Here is an 18,875-nt window from a genome sequence, read left to right as displayed (position 1 = left end):
ACAAGTATACAAGTATCTATATCCACAGTAAAACAAGTCCTATATCAACCTGAAAGGATGCTCAGCAAGTTACCACTGCTCCAAAACCAACATAAAAAAGCCAGACTTCACTTTGCAAGTGCACATCTGGTCTGATGAAACAATAATGTAACTTTTTGGCCATAATGACCATCGTTACATTTGGAGGAAAAAGGGTTAGGCTTGCAAGCCGAAGAACGCAATCCCCAATTATGTGGATATATTGAAGCAACATCTCAAGACATCAGCCAGGAAGTTAAAGCTCGGTCACAAATGGGTCTTCCAAATGGACAAAGAAGCATACCTCCAAAGTAGTGGCAAAATAGCAAGGACAACAAAGACAAGATATTGGAGTGGCCATCACAAGCCCTGACCTCAGTCCAATAGAAAATTTGTGGGCAGAACTGAAAAAGCATGTGCGAGCAAGAAGGCCAACAAACCAGACTCAGTTACACCAGTTCTGTATGGAGGAATGGGCAAAAATTCCAGCAACTTATTGTGAAAAGCTTGTGGAAGGCTATCCAAAATGTTTGACCAAAGTTAAACTATTTAAAGTTACCATGCCATTGTAAAGTTACAATGCTACCAAATACTAACAAATTCTATGTAAACTTCTGACCCACTGGGAATATGATGAAAGAAATAAAAGCTGAAATATATCTTTATCTGTACTATTATTCTGACATTTAACATTCTTAAAATAAAGTAGTGATCCTAACTGACCTAAGACAGGGAATGTTTTCTACGATTAAATGTCAGGAATTGTGAAAAACTGAGTTTAAATGGATTTGGCTAAGTGTATGTAATCTTCTGACTTATGCTTTAGTAAATCAGACAACATGCATTTTCCCATTTTTTGTTCTTCAGTGTATTATGTACACTTGGTTAGGGTCGAGTTTAGATTTGGAGAGGAGACCTTCTGTTTGAGTCTGTGGTCACATACTTGGCAACAATGTTTACAGTGAGTCTTTGAATATGTGGAATGCTTTAAAAACTGACAAGAAAGCAGTTTTACATGGTACAGAAGGTGTACATTAGTTTGAAAACACAGACATGTTGTTTACTATAGGTGTATGGGAAGGTTGCTTCAGTCATAAATGTCAGATTTTAATATCAAAGTACAATACTTCCCCTGAATAAATAAGGGGCACTTTCTATCACGCTCCAAAAAACAGTTCAGCAACCCCTTAAAACAGCTTTAACCTCTAAACGTGAAATATTAATATTTCCATAACCCCAGTTTTACCAGTATGACAGGAAATAAATATTACATTTTCGTGAAATTCATGTCATGCCTTAGATTTGGAGGGAGGGCGGCGGGGGTACTTTCTTTAGGTCCGACTCGACCCTAAAAAATAATGCAACAATATAACCAACACATGTTGTCAGCATAATTCTTGTTCTTTGATCCAAACTGCTTGCAATATGTTTTGTCAAATCAAAAAACATTTTTAGTTGTCAGAGATTTGTGTTTTACAACTGATATATTTGAGAAGGGATGTAAACATTTCAAAGAGAGCAAAGGGCACTAAAGTGCATAGTGTGAATGGGGATCTTTGCAGTCTTCATTTGACCCAATGAGAGCAGAGAAATTAACATTTCACAAAGCAAGAAGTTCAGAGAATTTATTTGACATGATCTAGTGCTCTTTCAAATCTGTTAGTATCCTGTATTTGCGTCCTCTACTTCTTTTGGTTACAGTACTCGTGCTTCAATGTGGGGCAAAAAAAAAAGCAATTCAAGAAAAACAAAATGCAATAAAATCAAGGAAAGTTATTAAACAAAAACATCCTTTTTTCAGTCAACTAAAGATCCTAGACAAGGCAAAAATCTGACAGGAAGCTCCCAAAGGCCACAAACAGGACAAAATAATATGAACCATTATCTCCTCCTATCTTTATTAGTAATATCTCCTTTCATAATAGGTCATAAAAAACTGAACCAAAAGAAAACCCAATTGATTGAAAGTCCAGGTATGCATTCAGCATACAACATCTCCTAGGGCTTAATTTTTCCTGGAACACTTGCACAGGATCAAACAGATCTTCGGCCCTTTTTCTGAGATGGTAATGTGTTCGGACCAGACGTGGTCACGAGTACACTAGTTTTTGCATTCCGAAGGGTTAACTTACACAGATTCTGCAAAATAGTGGATGGACATCCCCTGCCCCAGTCTTCATGTGCTGAGGGCAGTGATTGGTTCATGTGTCTGCTCCGCCTCCCTGTGCAAAGTTTACTCTCACTAGACTTGAGGGAGTTGAGTTTATTGACGTGATCCCCGGGGCTCCTGCTCTTCCTGTCAGGAGTGCACAGTACCCTTCAGGTACCACATCCCTCCTAAGCTTGTACAGCATTCCTGAAATTAAACACCACAAAATGGGTCCATTTACTTAATGAAAAAATAAAAACAATGTTTCTATTTTTGAGCAAGATGAGAAAAGGAGGAGATTTGATAATGTTTAATGTACTGTTATTTTGGCAAGTTGTCCTTTGACTTTAAAGAATGCTTGAAATTGCCAAAAAACTGAAGATTTCATACAAAGGTGTACACTACAGTCTACAGTTTCTTTTTTTTGACCTAATATTGACCTTAAGACATGCCAGTCTATTGAAAGAGTGTCTGTTATGCTGGTGTTTTGGGGGTTACCATTGTGGTGTAGATTGGCACTTGTGCTTAGTTTGAGGGTGAACTTTCACATTCAAGTTTGATTCGGGTGCTGCTGAGCTCCATAAATAGTTGCTATACAACTGACAGTTTCACTGTCCTTACACTTGCTCACCTGGCATTTACTAATGATTAATATAATAAATAAAGTAGGAAAATTTAAAATTAAATAAAAACAATTAAATTGAGTTTGACTAACCTTATGAAGTTGAGTTAAATCTACACTGCCTGGCCAAAAAAATTATTTGCATGCACTAATATTTAGTTTGACCGTCTTTAGCTTTGATTACGGCACGCATTCGTCATGGCACAATTTCGACAGCCTTATGCAATGTGACATTTATTTCCGTCCAGTTGCATACATTTTTGGCAGAGATAATGTATTGACGACGGGAGATCCCAGCACATCCCAAAGACTTTCAATGGGGGTTACGGTCAGGACTCTGTTGTGGCCAATTAATGCGTGAAAATGATTCCTCATGTCAGGAAGTTGTCAGCTGAGGACATGTGAGGTGTCTATTTCTCAAACTTGAGACTCTGATGTACTTATCCTCTTGTTTAGTTGTACATCTGGACTTCCACATCTCTTTCTGTCCTTGTTAGAGCCAGTTGACCTTTGTCTTTGAAGACTGTAGTGTACACCTTTGTATGAAATCTTCAAATTTTTTTTTGGCAATTTCAAGCTTTCTTTCATTTCTTTTTGACCTAATATTGACCTTAAGACATGCCAGTCTATTGCATACTGTGGCAACTCAAAAACAAACACAAAGACAACGATAAACTTCTTTCTACCAAATTAATCAATTTAGCATGATTCCTCAAGGATAAGTTGTTGGAGTGATGGCTGCTGGAAATGGGGCGTGTCTAGATTTGATCAAAAATAGTTTGACTTTTTTCAAATAGTGATGGTGCTGTTTTTTACATCAGTAATGTCCTGACTATACTTTGTGATCAGTTGAATGCCACTTTGTTGAATTAAAGTACCAATTTCCTTCCTAAACAGCAAAATCTGTACATTATTCCAAACTTTGGCCACCAGTATATATATATATACACATATAGAAATAGAGAGATTTGTAACATTTTAAACAAGTTTACAGAAATATTTTGAAAACTGTTCTATTATCTTTGTTCCATTGTTTTTTTGTTCTTTGTTTTCTATATAGATTTTTTTGCACTTCAGTTTACTTGAATTGCTTATTTGAGAAATACTTGAAGGCTACATGTCACCGTTTTAAATGAATATTTCTAATTTTTTACTTTCAGACGGTGTGCGTCTTTGCTGTGGTATACAAACTGGTACAGAGAACTGTAACATTTCACTGCTGTTTGTATGGATTATTCATATTTTTGTATTATGAAGACCATTGAATCCAGTATTGTAATGGTACCTTGAGCAGTCTATCCAAATCTGTTTTGGTGACAGCATCACCGAGTTCCTGTGTAAGACGAGACTGGATCACATTTCTCCTGACACGATAGTTCTTCATGAAGATCTCAAATAGAACCTGACGGTGCTGTGGAATGAAGGATTTTGGACTTAATTGACAAAGCTAGTACGGAGTCTCACAGTGTAGACACGTTCACAAAACAGCACTTAAACTAAGAAAATCTCCATTCATAGACATTACCTTGTCAAAGGTTTCTCCACTCTCCCACAGGCCGAACACTTTCTGCTCCTCTGTGGTGGCACTGCTCTGAGGGGGAAACTACACGGCACACAAATCACAGCTGGGTCAATACAGAATCTCACTTAAATTAGGTGCATTTCTCGGTCAAATCCTCGAAGAGAAAGTTCTGGACAGAATGTCCTAATAGTTCACAGTTTGCTTTTTTAAATAAATGTATGTCAGCCCTCAATATATTGAATATTCACAATATTTTTGAGAAGATTTTGCTGCTGATGTACAGCACTGTGCAAAACTTTTATGCAGTTGTGAAAATGTTGTATAGTGAGGATGTTTTTAAAAAATAAGAAATTACATTTATCAATTAACTTAGTGGAGTAAATAAAAAAATCCTAATTCAATATTTGGTGTGACCATCCTATGCCTTGAAAACAGCACCAATCGACTCTTCGCTAAGGCCTGCCTTAAAAGTGCTTCTGATCAATCCTGTCTAAGCAAAATGTTGCCCCGCCGCCATTTCTCTGACAAGAGTTTGCCTTTTTCCCCAATAAAAGCCTACGGAAGTAATGTTTGATTGAGTAGTTAAGTGGGATTTTATTGAATCAATCAAATATAAAAAAATAAATAAACCAAAAATAAAAAAATAACCTGTTGTTGCTAGGTCACTTATAATATTAATAGTGCAACGAGGTACCTAGAAAGGATACAAGCAGTGATTTATTTTTATTTTGTTACTTTATTTTAGAAAAAATATCTTTAAGAGCATGCTATGGATTAAAGTGTCATTCCTCATTCCCAATGAATGTATAACATCAGTGAGGACATCTACATTTGCTCCAAGGTAAATTAAAGCTAATAACTTAACATTCATTAACTTACATACTGAGTCAAGTCTTATTAAAGGTGATGGTAAATAAAGAGTTCACAGCATCAAAATAAGTGTTATGAGATGTTATATGCAGTTCTGTTCACTTACACTAATGTTATCAGGTGTGTATTCGCTATCAAATGATGCTTTTCTCTATTCATGTGACTGTGATATTCATTTGCCTCAATTCTGATTCACAGTATCCACCGTTTTCAATCAAATTACTGTGTAATTTAACAATTTATTTTACAAGAAATGTCAGATAAATAAGCTTTACAATGTCACTCTTCATTCCAGCCAACGTAATAATATTATCCATTTCATTTTTGAGAATATTTTGCCAGAAACCGCACAGTTCATGGCAATCTCCCCATTCATTCCTATGGGGAGTTCTGCTGAGTTTGTCAGAGCAAGCGATCACAACCGAGGGGGGAGGAGGTCCATTCTCCTAGGTACACTTGCGCACAGTTTTTCAAGGTTGTTGGCAGAAAGGTAATCCCAAACTGAATCAATGATGTTGAGATCTGGCTCTGTGGGGGCCATGCCATCAGTTACAGGACTCCTTGTTCTACTTCTATTCTATTGATATTTCTTATTAACACACTAAAGCAGAATATATAAAATAAATATCTTAAGACTAATGTTTTGTTAAAAGACAAACACTGCACATTACTGAAAAACTACCAACCTTTGCATTAGATTAGTTAGTTTTAGTGTGACAAATCACTTACTAATCTTTTCTGTGTAAAGTTATAGCCAATTTTACAACTTTCTTTTCCAACTAACCCTAAAACCACTGTAAAAATGACAATTTAAAGCTCAAATAAAACATGAGTTTGATTGCTCCAGAGAGAGTACATATTGAAGTGAGTGAAGCTGAAAGAACTCATGATTGTTCAAACGGTCTCCATCGCTCTACACAACGTCTGATTGTCACGACTCACTTTACATCACGTATACTAGAATTTGTATTTTAATTCATTTTTAAACCCGTTTGTATTTTGTGCAGAGTCAGAATTACTACCATAATAACTCTAGAAACATACTGTAGGTTTCAGAACTCAAAACTTCCTCTTCTACATAATATTTGTTGATACCAAGCTGCCAAATCGACTCGTTCTCTACTTCTTCCACATTGTGATGTCACACCGTGGCTGACATTTCCATCTGACAGCCTGAACAACAACATATAAATGCCTACTTTACTTTCAATCTCTTCCGTAGTCTGCCCAATAGAAGTGAACAGTGAGATGGGAAGTAAAGAGCAGGTCAGAACAGTGGGCGTTTACTCTCAAGTCTTATAGGAGAAGCAGAGGGTCAGAATGAGGGTGGAAAATTATCATGTTTTACAAATATGTGACTATTTTTTTTAGCAAAAAACTTCACTAATATTATAAATGATCCTCAAGGAACATATATATATAAAAAAAAAAAATCACGTCTTTTAACCTAAATCTAACCAAAAGCATCAAAAAGCTTATACGAGATAAAAAAAAAAAATGGAATAGCAATAGTTGAAAACTATTGAAACTTTCAGCTCATGTGCTATTCAGAACTCGTCCTTGGTCTTTTGCACCTCAAGTGCATTGCTCATATTAGCTGAGCTACCATGCAATTTGTTTACGCCTGTGCAAGCTTCTAAATGTAGTTTTGGTGCATGCCTACTTGTATGTCAGATGCACATTATAAATGATCATTACTCACTAAATTAATAATTGGGTTCAGTTTTTTTCCACCTCACAGTCTGCTGTTTTAAGATAATTTTGCGACTCAAAATAAAGAACTTAATGTCAGATCAGGGCTCAGTACTTACAGGCACCAGGATCTGTTTGCACCGACTCAGGAGGATGGTGTCCTGCAGCTTACGGTCTGTCACATGGCCGTAAACGGAGTGACCCGTGGACAAGCTGGCCAGATGTAAATTAAATAGCCTCTTCAGTTCACTCAGACACAGCACATAATGCTTAAGGAAAGTGTTTCGCACAAAAAGCTGGAGCTCAGGTGTGGGTGCATTGCTGACCCCATGTCCATTATGAGGGTCTGTGACTGGAGAGGTAGAGTTCGGGTAACCATTGGAGCCATTTGTGAGAGAGGTGTCCATGGGCTCTTCAGAGTCACTCATGGGCTCCTGTTTGACTTGCATTGGGGTGTAGTCTGCACTTGAGGCCTCAGGGAGGCTGGAGGCATTCAGTCTATGAGCATCCAATTCCTTCTGCATAGTGGTGTGTTTCTGCCGAGCACTGTCCTTGGCAGCTTTGAGACGCTGTTCTCCACTCACGTGAACGGGCTCTGTAGCAAACGCAAAATGTTAATAAAAGGAACAGTTCACCCAAAAATCATACAGGTCATAATAGATTGGAATAATATAAGGATGAGTAAATGATATTGACTGAATATTAATTTATGGGTGAACTACCCCTTTAACATATGCAAAACTAAAACTACGTAGCATAACTTGGTGTTCAAACAAAGATCATTAAATGTATAACAGTCCAAACTTACCTATCCGAGCATCCTTTTTAGGCATGAAGTCTTCTTTTGAGAAGTTAAAAACTTTTTCCAACCTGAAATACAGAACTTTATTTAGATTCACTGGGAGACTAAGGATACTGTATACAACTTATTGTAAATAGAAGGGAAATATCTCAGAGCCCTTTCACGTGACATGCATAAGGGCTTTAATGCACCTCTCAACGCAAGCATCACATACACAAACAAACCAAAAAGGCCTAATTTTTCATTTTGTGATAGGTTAGGGTGTCATTATTGGAGGTACAATACGATCTGCTTCATCAGATAGCAACTTACATCAACACAACATTTTGATGCATCTAGACCAGCACACGTTTCTTTTCTTTTTTTGGCACTGCCTTCATAACAATACTAGGGATGGGCATTTTCAAGAAATGTTGTAGTCGAGTACTCTCCCCACAAAAAAACTGAAGTCAAGTGAAATTTATATTTTGTTTTATTCACAAACATTACCAAGAACGGTTTCAAAATAAGCTAACTTCAACAAACAAGGCTTTTCATTTGGGAATAAAAAAATACAAACATTTAAGTAAAAAACATTTGCACTCACCGGGAGCTTTGAAACAAAGAAGCCACTGCTGAAGGCATAAGGGTAATGCACATAATCTCACGTTTTTATAATTTCACATGTTATTATTAAGAAAAACTAGTGAAAGTTGGCTTTTCATAAAATGTGCTCTGCCCATTTTTAAGTGATTTAACATACACTGTGGTCTGATAAACTTGTGAGTTTCTTGTACCGCTTCACTGTTTCTTTCCACTACAAAAGCAGATCCTTGTCCATTGGTTTGCATAACTCCAAAAACAACCGAATATCAAGAGTAAAATAAAAAAAAAGAATCTAAAATATTACAAGTATTGCTAATGTTACACGAGGCGTCATCATGTCTTCTCCAATTCAGCACCTCGACAACACAAACTCACAGTGGACTCAATTGCAATTGCGAGATTTGTGTGAGATTCAGAGGGAAAGTACCATATTCAGCGCCGCTCACAGTGCAAATACTGAAAAAAAAAATACATTTGCGACATTCAGGTAGTGGTTTTACTAGTCAATTAGTATATGCAGAATGAGTACTCGAGTAGTCGAATTCTCATGCACGTCCCTAAACGTTACAAAATGCAGACGGTCTAGAAAACATTGGCTGTGCTTCATAAGGTCAGCAGCAAATGGGGTCAAAGCTGAAATTGTTTCCACACTGGGGAAAGTTGATGCAAGTCATGTGAAAAGGCCTTTAGCAACACATCATGAATGATAAAGAACAGTGTTCGATCGATATGGGTTTTTCAAAGGCCAATGCCAATATCTAGAAAGCCGGATGGCTGATGTCCGATATAAATGCCGATAAACATAATACAATTTAACAACAGCAAATCAAATGAACACAAAATTTATTAAGTGAAGCAAACACTGATTTTATGCAACATTTCCTCAAATTTGAAAAGAGAAAGCATTGACGATACAATCTATTGGTAGATTTTGAAACTGACACAAGAGAATGTTAACACTATTGTTAATCGGCCAAGCGAACACAGTTATCGGCCATTGTTAATTATCGCAAAATGGCCAAATATCATCTGATTAATCGGCCTGGCCAATATATTGGTCTCTCACTAATAACAAATATAAAATGGATATTTAAATGTAAAAATGTAAATTCTCTCCTTGTTAACTTTCCATTTCCATTCTTGGAACACAATAGGAGGTGTTATACGGAAGACAGAAAGTTATATGGGTTTGGTACAACGTTAGTGAGAATATTATGACAATTTTATTTTTTATCCCTTTAAGAGCAATGAATATAACTTTAAAGGTGCTGTAAAAAATTTTTGTATGCAACGACATGCAGAAACCACCTCTATTACCAGTCAGATATCACTGAAATATGTGTCATGATATAGCATATCTGTCTCTGTAACAGCCCTAGGCTGGGAAAACAGCAGAGGAAAAGATGTCCATGGTCAGATTTTTTGTTTAGCCAATTAGAAGTATTTCTAACTGTCAATCATTGTGTGCATTCAGAAGGAAACCCATATATGCTTGTATAAGTGCCGGTACGGAGTTCTGCTCCTACCCCCCTCCATCTGCTCCAACATAGTGGTCTCTAGAGAGTTTGTGTGCGTGCAGGTTTTTGGAAAGAGAGGGACGTGGCTAACCCAACGGCTAGTATGGTGGAAGCTCCAGAACAGCTAAAATCGCTTACATCACCTTTAAGTTTAAGGTCAATAGTAAGAGGTTACTTCATACTTAGACTGAATGCCTAGCCAAAGCATCTGTTGTCTTTGAGCCACATCAGGGTGCTTTCTGTTGAAGTCATGGTCGGTGGGCAACAGGAATTCCCAGCCTCTATTTAATCTAGGGGCAGACATCTGCTCCAAGAAATCCTTCACGTCCTCTGGGGGCAGCTGTGGTCACATAAAATGGGCAAACATTAAAACCAACAAAAAAAACAAAAAATAATAATAATCAGATTAGGATTATAGCTAATCAAGATCAAAACGCAACAGGATCTGTCTATCAATGGCCAAAGGCGGCATAGTGCTTGGTCAGAACATATCAAATCAGGCCCTTACAGCGCCATCTGGTTTTACACTGAAGTACTCCCTGAATAATTCAACAGACCAACCTTTATGATAGCAGCAACTTCTTTTCTCACCAGGGTTCGCTCTTGAGTGAATCGCCATAACTGAGAAGAGAAAAACTGCCTTAAGGGAAACACTGTAAATTTCTAGCTCACTAACAACAACTGCATTATCATGATGCTGCTTTTTAACATTTAATAATTAATTTTATTAGCAAAAATCATAATCAAGCAAAAGACTGCAATACATTATTTCAATTAGAAAAACCTCGCACCACAAAGTCTCGACCCCGACAGAGCACTTCAGCAGGAACTCCACTGTGTGAACTGCAGGTGTTTTTAGGATACAGCACGTCACTGCCAAAGACATTCACAAACTTTCAGCTATTATTGCAACAACAAATGTAAAAACACAAGTCGAACTTTCGACTAGCAAAGGAGAGCTTCAGATACCATAAACACTAAAAAGAGCAGTATCGGGGACCTGGGTAGCTCAGCGAGTATTGACGCTGATTACCACCCCTGGTGTCGCAAGTTCGAATCCAGGATGTGCTGAGTGACTCCAGCCAGATCTCCTAAGCAACCGAATTGGCCATGTTGCTAGGGAGGATAGAGTCACATGGGGTAACCTCCTCGTGGTCACGATTAGTGGTTCTCGCTCTCAATGGGGCGCGTGGCAAGTTGTGTGTGGATTGTGGAGAGCAGCATGAGTCTCCACATGCTGCGAGTCTCCGCGGTGTCATGCACAGTGAGCCACGTGATAAGACGCGCGGACTGACTGTCTCAGAAGCGGAGGTAACTGAGACTTGTCCTCCGCCACCCGAATTAAGGTGAGTAACCACGCCACCACGAGGACTTACTTAGTAGTGTGAATTGGTCATTCCATATTGGGAGAAAAATTATAAATAAAAAATAATTAAAAAAAAAAAGAGCAGCATCTACAGCATCACTAAAAAGTTGGGACACGCCTGCCTGAATTCATGTTTCTACTAAAACACATTTTATCTTAATTTAAATTAGTTTTGCAGACAGAATTAATATCCATATTAAAACAAATGAATGTGCCAAAGCTGCCCAGACTGTGAAAAATCTACTTTGAAGAATCTAAAAACATACTAAAGACTGTTTTGATTTCTTTGAATGGTACATGAAGAAGGAGAGTCCAGAACCTTTGACATTTTATAATTTATTATGTAACCGAATCAAATTTGGCTTCTTAAACATAAGGCAGAAAAGAAAACGAACACACTCACCTCTTGACGACCCAGTTCCCCTGGACAAGCAGCGCCACCTGCTGTATGCAGCGAAGAACTGCAGTGGAGTCTGTGCCTGATGCAAGCAGCCCCATCAGATTGGCAAATGGCATCACCTTGACTATGAACAGAAAACAGTATAAAGATAAAACAAAAAAGCTAAAATAATGAGCAGACCATAAATGACGATGCAAGTCAAGCTAACCGTTCTTCATAAGCGTCTTGACTTGATCACCGAGGGGGAGGGTGCGCAGTTGGGCCATGGAGAGTACGTTGCTAGGACCCATCGTCTTGACACTAGACAATGGGGAGACAAACAAAAACGAAAGGATCTGCACATGAAATTTCAGACAGTTGAAAGAGCTGTAATTTATACAAAATTCTACCAAAATTCCCAGCTCCTTGCATTCACTTAACAATAATAGTGCAGTACTCTGTATTACTTCTACTTACACTTTTTCTTCAGCCACAGGAGGCATAAGCATGGACAGATATTCACTGGGGGAGCAAAAACATGAGTTAAACATCAGCACAAAAACATACCATATTTTGTTGGTCAAATGGCTCCCTCTAGTGTTTATAGGTAGAATGAACTCAGAACATAAGATTTAGCACACGCTTCTTACCTAGGCGTTTTCACCAGCTCTGTGTTCTCTGTGGTATCCATGGCCTGACAGTAAAGATACTGTCGCTCATGCTCAGAACGCCCATCCTACAGATTGAATGAGAACAAATGAGAAGTAAATAAATATAAATAATAACATGCAAATATATTTAATCACTTGATGATTGACTGCTATTGGTACAATGATGTATATAACATGGTAATACCAAGTTCACCCAAAAATGACAATTCTCTCATAATTTGCTCACTCTCAAACCATCCTAGATGTGAATGACTTTCCTTATTCAGCAGAACAAAGATTTTTAGAAGAATATTTCAGCTCTGTAGGTGCATTCAATGCAAGTGAATGGTGATCAAAACATTGAAGCTCCAAGAAGCACATAAAGGCAGCATAAAAGTAATCCATAAGGCTCCAGTCGTTTAATCAGTGTCTTCTAAAGCAATCCGTTCAGATTTGAGTGAGAACAGAACAAAATTTAATTATTCAAGATATAATCTTGCCATTACAGTCTCTAGGCATTATCATGATTTTAAGCTTGATTATACTTCCTAGTGCTTGATGCATGCGTAGTGTGCTAGATAGCACTAGGAAGACAAGGAGACTACAGCAAATTGTCTCGCACCCCAAAAAAATTATTAGATCGATTCAGAAGACATGGATTAAACCACTGGACTCGTAGATTACTTATATGCTGCATTTATGTGCATTTTGGAGCTTCAAAGTTTTGGAACCTGTTGACTTGCATTGTAATACACATCTGGGAGAGCATGAGATTGAGTAAACAATGAGAACATTTTAATTTTTGGGTGAACTATGTACTGCAAGTTTCAGATGGAGTATTGCATGTCAACTATTGTATAAGATTGTTGTGTAATGTTACAGTATATTGTAAGTATTTATACGGCATGTTTACGGTTAACTCAGGAGTAAACCACTTAGTCAAATGCCTTGTAAGTGTAACTTACATGGGCATTAAAAAAGGGATAATCCACAGCTACATTTTAAATACTCGACATGGCGTGGGGTTGCCTCCACGAAGTGCATTTAAAATAGGTTAACGCTGTGGATTATCCCACTTATACCATGGCCACTTGCCAGAATTGTTTAGTTACAGCTGTCATATCTTTTTGCAGCACAAATTTTGACTGGAAGAACAAAAAATAACAATTAATTTTAGATCTATAGATCTGCCTATTCAGACACAGAGAAGTAGTGCGACAACACACTTGGTCAAAACTGTGAATTTAAATGCACAATTTAGATATAACAATATCCACAGAATGTAGAAAGTTTGGCACTCTAGAGAAATGTTTTATTTAATATTTATTCATTGTCATTTTCACATTAATGTGGAAAAAACAATGTTACAAATGTGGCAGTGACAGAAAAGTAGCACTTACTGTATAATAAGGGGATACCCATTCAAAACACTCTGAAACCTACAGATTTGGACCTCCGAGACATTGGTATAGTATCCATAAAGGCTGCACAATTGACAGAATTAATGAAATCGCAATTTGTCCACGAACGGTAGCACTTCACCGCAAAATGCTGCCTGCATTTTGTAAACAACGCTTATCCTTCAGCAGTTCAATCAGAGATGTGCGAGCGGTTTGGCAGTCTCTAGTGGCTATAGGCAGCACTTCAGCACATAACAGATTCAATTGTCTTGCTGTGAAAGACACACTGACAGTGAAAGACACATTTAATAGGTCTCTGATTTCTCTCACCCTCTGTGCAAAACAAGCTGAATTATATTAGCTATGCTGATGAAAGTGGTTAGGAAATGTTTTCAGTTGCTATAACTCACTCTGCTTGCTCTGTAATGTTATGTTGCTAGGGTTACAAACAGCGCATTCCTATCAAACGGGGATTAAAACTGACCAGAACTACATGTGCACTCTACAGTTTGTATTGTATTGAGTATTCGAACAGACCATGGTATAAATTATAATAATACTGAAAATTACACCGTCCATTGGTGAATAAAAGATTGATTCTTTTTCACTCCCTTGTTTGTTCTGTAGCTGATATTTACAATGAGATTAGTGTTATAGGATGTGTCAGTCAAGTACGTTGCAGCAGTTGGTCACATGATCAAACTTACATTTATACCGTTATAATGCAGGTGGACCCAGGGCTCTTCAGCCTGTTTCTTCTGCAAGAACTCGTAAGACTGGATTCGCCGCTGACGGGCCTGCTCTGATTCAGGCCGGGAAAACCTCACCTGAACAAAGGGCAACCAAACAACAAATGGAATGGAGGACATTCACTGGATGTAAAAAAAATCTGTCATGTGCTGTTGTCTAACAAATGCAATGTGAAACATATGATTGACTTCTTACAGTGATTTGTTTAACATCCTCTTCTGCCTCATCCTGAGAGGAGTCTCCAGCTGTTAATGGATACAGTAGTTAGTAAATCACAAATAGAAGAAAAAAAAAAAACAATATTCAAAACTAAGAGGAAGCTTTGCACAAACTTTGCCTACCTTCATTGGCTGCCTCTCTTTCTCTATGTTTTGAGTCAGCTTTGTCCAGGTATGTGAAGCTTGGTCTCATCTGAAGAATACCTTGCAATGGAGTGAGGTGGAGCTCTCCTGTCAACAACAAATACCAATAATAGGACATTATCCCACTAACCTCTTATCTTCGTTGTTTCACTCAATAGGTATTTGACATTGTCAAATGCGAACCTTTGCGAAACACAGCTGCAGCGTAGCGGCATGTATTTGTGGTTGCTTGGATTGATGAGAATGTTTGCTTGTCCATCTTTTTCCTTCAAGCAGAAAGACAACATGGAAAAAATATCAGACCTTGAACTAATACTAAAGGCTGGTTTTAAATGAGGGATTGGTTGATGTTCCTCACGTGGAGTAAGTGTTGGAGTCCTCAGAAGATGTGCCATCCACATTCAGTGCGATCTGCTCCCCTTTACTGCGGCAATAATTTGGACTCATGGTATCCATGGCAACCTCAAGTTCGACCTTGATATAGGTAGGAAAAATGTGTCCTTAAAAATGAACTCCATGCCTTTTTAAATAACTTATTAATTCTATTAATTTCAGAAACTTTCACCTTTTGCTGCTGGGGTTTAATTCTGGCTGTCAAATGAGTCACATTATTGTAGCTCATTGAAGAAGGACGCACTGGGTACTATGAGATTAAAAAAAAAGTTACAAACTTGTAATGATATGATAAACCAGAACAATATGCGGCCATATTAAGATTATCGGCCAATAACCATATCCGCTCTGCCAATTAAAGGAATAGTTCACCCAAAAATTTCATTCTCATTAACTCGCCCTCAAGCCATCTGACTTTATTCTGCTGAACACAAATGAAGATTTTTAGAAGAATATTTCAGCTCTATAGGTCCACACAATGCAAGTGAACAGTGGCCAGATGCGGGGTGTGGTTTGTGTGCTTTTTCACAAAGTCAGCATAAAAGTAATCCAGATGACTCCAGTGGTTTAATCCATGTCTTCTGAAGTGATCCAGTTGGTTTTAGGTGAGAACAGACCAAAATATAACTCCTTTTTCAGTGTACATCTTGACATCAGCAGTCTCCTTGGCGATCATGATTTCAAACTTGATTATATTTCCTAGCACCATCTAGCGTATGCGTCAAGCACTAGAAAGTGTAATCAAGCTTGAAATCATGGTTGTGCCTAGAGCCTGTAATTGAAGATGTACAGTGAAAAAGGAGTTATATTTTGGTCTGTTCTCATCCAAAATCAATTTGATCACTTCAAAAGCCATGGATTAAACAATTGGTTGCTTTTATGAGCTTTTTGGAGCTTCAAAGTTTTAGACACCATTCACTTGCATTGTATGGACCTACAGAGCTGGTACATTCTTGTAAAAATCTTTGTTTTGCGTTCTGCTGAAGAAAGATAATCATACACATTTGGGATGGTATGAGGGTGAGTAAATGAGAGAATTTCCATTTTTGGGTGAACTATTCCTTTAGCAAATCCGATTTGCACCAGTCTCAAAATCTGCAGACATCTTCATCAATGGATAATAAACAACTTCTGACTACATTATTTGTGAAATTTTAGTACTTTCAGTAAATATTAGGTAATTGTCTCATTAGTAGTCATATCTATATATCAGCATTATATGAATCACCCTGTTCCACAGTTATTAGAATTGGCATCAGCCACTGAAAAACTCACAATTGGTCGACCAATTGTTTATCTGCACTAAAAAGTGTGAATATGTAATTCTGTGTCATTCTTACCTGGAATAAATACAGCTTATCCACAAGACTTCTGGCCAGGTACACATCAATCTAACACGAGGAACATCAGTTAGAATAAAGAAAGTTGCTAGTGCAACACTGGTGTTGGAATTTGGTTATTCACTGGGAAAAAAGGTAAATGTGTTCATGTTTACCTCTTGTATAATTGGATCGTCATCATCTCCACTGGCCATAGTGATGACTAGAATAAACAGCTGATGTTGGACTTCAATCCTGCAGACACAGAACTCACCAATTACTTACAGACAAAAACAGGCCCAGACATATTGGAGCAAAGCTTTTTTCTCACATTAACATGAGTATGACTGTAATTACAACATTTTGTACCACCATATGGACTCCATTATAATATATATTAGTGTAGATATTTGACTAAATACATTTTACACTAGTCTATATAGCTAATAGAGTAATTAGCTTAACAATACAGCACAAACGTGCATTTAAACAGGGCTGCCCTACCCAGCTAATTTCATCCACCTAACTTCATCAAAATACTTGAAAGCACCCTGCACATTTCCATCCACATTAATACCAAAAACACTGGAGATGTAGACGTGAACATTAAATGTAAGTGGTTATGATTTAATCCAATCATGCTAAACTGTCAATCACTATTTGTCATGGTAGCTAATCTTTAGTTACTGATGCAAGGGCGTGCAAAACTACACTGAATTCCCACAACTTTACATAAAATGTATACATCCACGTAATATATCCAAACTGAAAACTTCAAATAATTAATTCTGCAATAGTCTGCGAATAAAAAGCAACATGCTAAGATATGTTATCAGCACTATCAGAGGCACCATAAAGTCACATTTTACCCAGATCATATTATGTAACTAACATTCTCAATCTGTATGTGTTTACATGCATGTTTTATACGTATGTAACTTTTGATACAAGTGTAAATCATTGTAACTGTCAACATGCTCTCAACACAACTCCCATACATAGCAAGGCCTCAGTTGTCCCACTAAATAAACAAATGCATAATGTTAAAGTTTATAATCTGACCTGTTTTTTACGAGAGAATCGTGGTTATTACCTTACCTCTTTGGTGTTGGCTTAATCTCTTTCAGTTCGCCAATCTGAAACGATGTGATCTATCACGTGTCTATATCGCAGTGGCCGCTATTGCCGCTGCCATGCTGCTGATCGCAGCGCTACAGTCACTCAAACACGTGGGGAGGAGCCACGTGTGCTCCACATATCCCACAACCCACCGCAACACCGACATCTCGCTGGGCGTGGTTTTTTTACGGGATCAATGAGGAGGTGATATGGAGATAAAATAGTATCAAAACATCTCACAAATGCGCACCAAAATCAAATGTTCCAACCTAACTGTAATGTTATATAATGTTATGAAAGAAGACACTAATTCAGAACAGCAGGACAACTAGAAGGACCTTCATAAACAATGAATCACGGTTCCAGATGTTGAAGTTGAAGATAGGATATGGCAAGAATTGGTTTCCAAGTAATTTATGTTTATGTAATATTCAAAGTGTAGCCTATTGAAGGAAACCAATTAGTATTAGATGTCATGAAAACCACATAAAGGCATCATAAAGACCATTATCACATACCATAAGGATCGAATTATAACACCGTCAAGACTGCATTATGACATCTTAGTGCCACCATTATGACATCATAAAAACCATATAGATGAAGTTATGTCACACCGCAGGAAACCACGCTTCTGGGTTCTTTCCACCAGCAGATTTCAATGGTGGAAACAGGCAGCGCTGCAATTTTAATTATCTTTTAAGCACTATAGAATGTAATAATGTCTTTTAATGTTAATAAATGTTATTATAAAGGAATATCTATGGTTTACAGTGAATAAATTATGTGGGTTCTTTTCTGAAATATCGGTTTAAACTTTGTTTAATGAGCCTGTATGATTATGTCAGACATGTAACAGACTGATGAATACTCACACGTTTAACACACTTCTAAAGCCTAAGAGATGGGTACTTAGAAATTAAAACTACCATTGGACATATAATATGTGTCTTAACTGCTTAAATTATTAACCCACATACAATAAATACTATTTTACTTCAATATGATCACATTCCATATCAAAACTTAATAACAGATTACTGCATTCAAAATAAATGCAAAGACATAATTTGCGCTGTATGTGTCAGAGAGCAAGATTGAGACAGAGAACCAAGAGCAGAGGAACAGTTCAAAAGATGTATTTACAGTTCAAATAATAATTTCAGCAGAGTTATGAGGAATCCTCAGTAAAGAGTGATCCTGCAGGCGATCGCACACGCCGTGACAGCGAGGAGCAGAGAAGCTCCTTTCGAACAGCAAACTGGAAGGCAACCACTCTCCTGACATGCGGGCAGAGACGAGGAATCCTCCGTTGAAGATTTATGAGGGCAAAGAATAAGAGTACAGCAAACTGGAAGTC

The 18,875-nt window shown here is 37.6% G+C and overlaps 1 protein-coding gene across 2 annotated transcripts; it reads right to left on the bottom strand.

The window, feature by feature from the left end:
* Positions 1–1,635: 1,635 nt before the first annotated feature.
* Positions 1,636–17,652, bottom strand: LOC127626565 (DNA-directed RNA polymerase III subunit RPC5-like). 2 transcript variants are annotated; one of them, XM_052102448.1, is made up of 21 exons: positions 17,495–17,652; positions 16,573–16,651; positions 16,418–16,468; positions 15,250–15,327; positions 15,043–15,158; positions 14,868–14,950; positions 14,664–14,771; positions 14,518–14,567; positions 14,280–14,399; positions 12,173–12,258; positions 12,000–12,044; positions 11,752–11,843; positions 11,547–11,667; positions 10,569–10,650; positions 10,339–10,398; positions 9,960–10,117; positions 7,682–7,743; positions 6,993–7,468; positions 4,315–4,392; positions 4,075–4,200; positions 1,636–2,374 (listed from the first exon to the last, which is right to left on the bottom strand). In XM_052102448.1, exons 2-21 carry the CDS (start codon positions 16,609–16,611, stop codon positions 2,318–2,320), a joined length of 2,088 nt encoding a protein of 695 aa, XP_051958408.1. In that variant the 5' UTR covers positions 16,612–16,651; positions 17,495–17,652; the 3' UTR covers positions 1,636–2,317. The 2 variants fall into 2 exon arrangements, with proteins under 2 accessions (XP_051958408.1, XP_051958409.1); XM_052102449.1 differs by lacking the exons at positions 16,418–16,468; positions 16,573–16,651; positions 17,495–17,652 and adding an exon at positions 15,450–15,544.
* Between the last annotated feature and the right edge of the window lie 1,223 nt (positions 17,653–18,875).

The sequence above is a fragment of the Xyrauchen texanus genome, chromosome 33 (assembly GCF_025860055.1).
Source record: "Xyrauchen texanus isolate HMW12.3.18 chromosome 33, RBS_HiC_50CHRs, whole genome shotgun sequence".
NCBI lineage: Eukaryota > Metazoa > Chordata > Actinopteri > Cypriniformes > Catostomidae > Xyrauchen > Xyrauchen texanus.
This window is presented reverse-complemented; position numbering and strand designations above follow the sequence as displayed.